This window comes from Anoplophora glabripennis, unplaced genomic scaffold (assembly GCF_000390285.2).
Source record: "Anoplophora glabripennis isolate ALB-LARVAE unplaced genomic scaffold, Agla_2.0 scaffold2724, whole genome shotgun sequence".
Classification (NCBI taxonomy): Eukaryota; Metazoa; Arthropoda; class Insecta; order Coleoptera; family Cerambycidae; genus Anoplophora; species Anoplophora glabripennis.
In genome coordinates, this window is record NW_019418801.1 from 4,100 (window position 1) to 9,947 (window position 5,848).

Sequence of the window (5,848 nt, forward strand, 5' to 3'; positions counted from 1 at the left end):
TTTTTTTATCATATTTACATTAAGACACCTTATAGTAAAAGTAATAATCTATTTGAAATGGGTTGTTGTTTTAATTAATAAATTCATTATAATTATGATGATTATGACTTCTAATTTTTGTTGTGTACTTAATATAATACAATGACTGTTTATAAGCAAGTACGCTGTATATTAGCAATTTAGTTTTATCAACCTACAAATAAAAAATGGAAAATTTCTAGAACAAGAAAATTTAGTCTTTGTATATCACAATATTAAAAAAAATTAAAAATATAAAAATTTAAATCAAAATTATCAAAAACATGATAATAAAGAAACTGCTTTAAAGTAGTACTTAAAAATCTGAAATTTTAGGGGTGTACTATAGATGGGGAGACCTAAGAGTGCACGTAATTTCAACTCACCCCTTCCACCCTAGGGGTGCGGAGGGGGTGAAGGGTGTATTTTTTAGATGTACCCTATTTATTTTGCAATTTTTGGATTCTACGCATAAAACTACCCCCATGAAACGCATTTTTGTGGGTACGTCTAAAAGACCACCACTCACCCCCTCTGCACCTACTAGGGTGGAAGGGGTGAGTTGAAATTACGTTCGCTCTTAGGTCTCCCCACTTATAGTACACCCCCAAAATTTCAGATTTCCATATTTATTTTTGACGGAGATATGCCCAGGTGCCCAAGAACGATGGTCATCGAAAAAACGACGTAGTTCATACGAGGGTGGATTTTGGTTTTTGTACGAATTCGGCAAGAACTCTCTTTCGGGAGTAGATTTACGCGAAGAATCCGAAACTCGCAAAATAAATAGGGTACATTTAAAAAAAAAACACCCCTCACCCCCTCCGCACCCCCTAGGGTGGAAGGGGCGACTTGAAATTACATGCGCTCTTAGTTCTTCCCATCTATAGTACACCCCTAAAATTTCAGATTTTTATATTCATTTTTGACGGAGATATGCCAGGTACCCAAGAGCTATAGTCCATTTTAAAATGTAAGGTTAAGTTTGAAATTTGTCTGTGTTGATGAAATGGCGGGAAAATTGATATATATCAGCTATTAACATAAATATAATAGCTGATATGTATCAAAAACTGATATATATATCAATTTGTTATATATTTTCACTCACATCACTACAGTATATGTACTAAATAGAAACTGAAAGAAACATGAACAATCTTGGTATTATTACCAGTACCTCTCTATAAAAATATTTGTCACAATCGGTATAAGCTCGCCCGCAAAAATTAGCCTTACCAATTGCAATAACCGAGTCACTAATGCGCATGGTTGCGAATAAATACGGTTTGAGCAGACTGATCCAATTTAACTATTCATGCGAATTAATCCGTCTGGAGCAGTTTGAGCCCTATAAATTTTTAGCGAATATATACATCTGGAGCAGTGAAAGGGTTAAATTTGCTTTCAATATTTCTGATTAAATTTGTTTGAATTAACTTTAAATTAAATTAAAGTAAAAAAATGTGAAAGATAAAATATATTTTTTTTTAATATAACTCGCAACTTAGAAATGAAAATACTAGAGAGACAGTCCAGACGGTATCTGTTACAAAAAGTCCATATTTGGGTGAATCGTATATCCACGGAGATTTTTGGCTTTTTCGCTTTCAAATATCACTAGAAATGAAAATTTTTCTATGCGCCTAAAAAGTAATATTTTTTATCCCCATTTTTGGCAATTTTTTCAATTTTTGCAATAATCATGATTAATTCGATTTGTAACTGGTCATATTTTGTAAAAAATTTAATCACAAACATTTTTTTCCTCTTTCATTTTCGCCTAAAATCAACTCTTGAAAAGCTACATAATTAAATAGGAAGAAAAATATGACATTTTTCAAAAGTTAAGCTTACGTTTTTTTTATGCGCATAGAAAAATTTTCATTTCTAGTGATATTTGAAAGCCAAAAAGCCAAAAATCTCCGTGGATATACGATTCACCCAAACCAAAACAGATACCGCCTAGTCCAACTCTCTACCGTCAATTTTTAATATTTTCATAATGTTGACAAACAGTTGACAACAATAGACCTCAACCGATTTAATTTAATTTTTAATTTGAAAAGCAATTGAATGGTAATAAGCATTTATGAAAATAGTTGTTAGAATTCGCATAATGATACATAATTAATTTTTAGAATGTTTTAATGAAATTTTGATAGTTGCACATTCTCCGTTGATGAATTTAAAAACTAGGACAGATTTTATGGAAGAGTCGCCATCTAATATTTCCAATCCTAAGTTTGATTAATTGTCTAACTATATTATGAATAATGTGTGTGATAATTGGAAAGCGTACTAATATTGAAGTTAAAAATGCGCTTACCAAATGTTTGTGTGCAGCGGGTGAAGCGGCTGCGAATCTTCGTTTCAAAATCAGAGAAAAAGGAGTGTGCACACTACTTTTCTGTTCCTCGCTTTCGGTGCAAATTCAACATTCAACTGGTTGGTGAAATAGCCAATGGGTGTTGCAGATTAAATTTTCATTTTCCAAATTAAAATTATTTATTATGTTTATTCAACTATCAAATAAAAAATTAAACGAATACTAAACATTAATAGATGTAAAAGGCGCCTACATTTTATTTCACTTTCCCAGGCTAACGCGGAACTCATGCAGTTGGAGAGGATATCGAGGGTGTGCGGTACGCCTACGCCGGCGGTATGGCCGTCGGTAATCAAACTCCCCCTGTTCCACACCCTCAAACCGAACAAACTTCACAGGAGACGTTTGCGAGAAGATTTCGTTTTCATGCCTGCTTCAGCATTAGATTTACTAGATAAAATGTTGGAACTGGATCCGGACAAGAGAATTACAGCTGAGGACGCCTTAAAGTCTCCTTGGCTGAAAAATATTAATCCGGAGCTGTAAGTGTTATTTATTTATTTATTTTGTTGCAATGGGGATATCCCGGGAGAGTAAAATTTGAATTTGAACACGCCCGGGCCTCATAAACACACAATTATCAGCGGAATATACAGGGTTTCCAAAAAGTTTGGAACCCCCCTCTATCTCAGAAAATACTGCTCAAACAAAAAAATGATTAGGACAAAAGTTGCAGGATTTTGAGTGAGAAAACAAACGGTGACCTTGACCATGACCTTGAAGGTCATGGACAAGGCCAAATTGAAAATTTTAAATGGAACCGTATACTTTTGACCCCGGAAATGGTAAGAGCGGAAAATTTTGTGTTTGAATGTGACCTTGACCATGACCTTCAAGGTCATTTAGAGGTCAACCTGAAAATTTTAAATGGAACCGTATATCTTGGACCATGACCTTGAAGGTCGTTTACAGGTCAGGACGATTTTTAATAAATGACCCGATATTCTTGATTGTGGAAATTGAGTGAGCGTAAAATTCAAAAATGACCTATACCATGTCTTTGACCATGACCTAAAGGTAACTGTAACGTCAAATGTAAGCAAAGAACTTAAGTTTAATAATGCTCTTATGAAAAAATTTAACGGAAAAAATTTTCTTAGCTATCGGATGGTGATATTGTTATGACCTCGTCCTTATTCCAAAAGTAAAAATGGCGATTACTTCCAACAAAATTTTAAAGTCGGAATGGTTTTTAAAACGGGAACTCTTACATTTGCCTCCAATAGTCAAAAGGGTGACCCCGAAAACCCCGAGTACGTTTTACCCTCGGAGACAGGCTGTTGGAAATACTGTCACCTTGAAACTACCATGACCTTGAGACCTCAAGGTCATGGTCAAATAATCAATCCGAATGTAAAATTTTTCGCTCTTTTCATTTCCGGGATCAAAAGTATACGGTTCCATTTAAAATTTTCAACTTAACCTCTAAATGACCTTGAAGGTCATGGTCAAGGCCATATCCGAGCATAAAAATTACAATTTTTCCATTTCCTAGGTCAAAAATATAAGGTTCCATTTAAAATTTTCAACTTAACCTCTAAATGACCTTGAAGGGTTTGGTCAAAGCCATATCCGAATGTAAAAATTTACACTTTTTCCATTTCCTGGGTCAAAAATATACGGTTCCATTTAAAATTTTCAGGTAGACCTCTAAATGACCTTGAAGGTCATGATCAAGGTCACATTCGAACATAAAATTTTCTGCTCTTACCATTTCCGTGGCCAGAAGTATACAGTTCCATTTAAAATTTCGAACTTGACCTCTAAATGTCCTTCAAGGTCAAGGTCAAGGTCACTGTTGGATTGCTCACTCAAAACCCTGCAACTTTTGTAATAATTTTCTTATTTGAGCAGTATTTTCTGAGATAGAGGGGGATTCCAATCTTTTTGAAAACCCTGTATATAACTCACATATTTGCTTGATTAATATAATCTCTTAAAAAATTAACTTAGTTATGACTAATTTTATTTTTTATTTCTTTGATAAATAGGTTTTTTTTATAAAATCTGTAAATTATGTGGAAAAATTTTATTTCAAGAAATCTACACATCTTAGTCGTGACATAAATAACATTTTTACTTTAATTTGCAGAATATCGGCCCCCGAGCTGCCGACGTGGCAGGACTGCCACGAGCTGTGGAGCAAGAAACGGAAGCGGCAGATCAGGGAGCACGCCGAGGCGATGCAGAACCTCCCGCCGGGCAAGCCGTCCGTTCTAGGACGGGACAAGCCGTCGGGAAAACCGGACGACTCAATGGATGGCGGAGGGTGAGTGATTTGATGGTGCTGTGTTGCAACCCTGAGTTGTTAGTACTTTAAATAAATTACGATTGTTCATTGCCGCGACTGGTGACTTTTAGTGATACGACGTGACGAGAGATAGAGAGAGAAAGTCGGTTTTATAGATATTTGCCTGCGGTATTTAAGTGACACACAAGGACGTAACTGTTAGAGTGATTTTAACCTTGCTAACAGCTCAGTATGTAAATGTCGTAGTGCATCCCGGACTGAAACAATTTTATTATGTTATATCGATCATTTTTTTTTTATTTTACGGCTTAGTTTATTTTTATTTGAATGTTCCCTATAATTTCTGTATATTGATTTTATGATGTAACATACGCCGTGGTGTTGTACGAGTGCAAACACGGCGGAATGTTTCCAAAAATGTTTATAAAAAACTGTATAAAATTGTATAAAATGATCGAAAAAAAAAAGAAAGGTGCTAAGTAACTAATTTTATTCGTAGACGTTTTTCGAGAAGGAAATTGTAGAAATAATGGACCTTGTAAATAACGTTGTTAATATTTATAAATACTTAAAGCATATTGATGTTTTTCGCCTGTATTCAGTGCCTTGCTTTGGTAAGACTTTTCAAAGATAGGTGACGACTAGTTCTTTTTTAAAATTATCGTGACAGCACTAATTCGTAGAATCAAATTAGTTATGTTGTATCAGGACGTGAAATCAGTACACTATTTATTGTAAATAATATATAAGTTATTATAGGTAGCAAATTAGTTGATTTGTTTATTGATATATTTGTACATATGTTTATTTTATTTTGAAATTAAAATAAATGGGATTTATTTATTTTCCGCTTTTTATTTTCCCTTAAGGTGCGTAGCTGTGTTTGTCGATCGTTTCAGTTTGTGTGCATGAAGGTAAACGTCTGTGTCGTTCGGGAATGAAATTGCGATGCTGGTTATTTGGTAAAATCGGTCTGTAGTTATTTATTTCAATTTTTTTTTAATATTTCCAACCCTGTTGTACTTTTAAGAAAAAACTGACGGTTCTCAATTTGAAAAGCAAGAAGCTTTAAATTAGAATTTTTCTTCATTTACTTTCTCAATTTTTGTTCAAAAAATCCCGGTATTTTGATTTTAACAACAGTTAAAAAGAAATTTGGTGCGATTGCAGAATTTAAAGCAACTTCACGT

The 5,848-nt window shown here is 34.1% G+C and overlaps 1 protein-coding gene across 1 annotated transcript in view; it reads left to right on the forward strand.

Annotated features, from left to right (window-relative positions):
* Nucleotides 1-5,502, forward strand: part of LOC111692692 (cyclin-dependent kinase 12-like) — an 8,004-nt gene extending 2,502 nt beyond the window's left edge. Inside the window, exons 2-3 of the mRNA XM_023456789.1 lie at nt 2,621-2,889; nt 4,500-5,502. Of these exons, the coding sequence (XP_023312557.1) occupies nt 2,621-2,889; nt 4,500-4,680 (450 nt within the window). The 3' untranslated portion in view covers nt 4,681-5,502. The remainder of the gene's footprint in view (nt 1-2,620; nt 2,890-4,499) is intronic.
* The last annotated feature ends 346 nt before the right edge of the window (nt 5,503-5,848 follow it).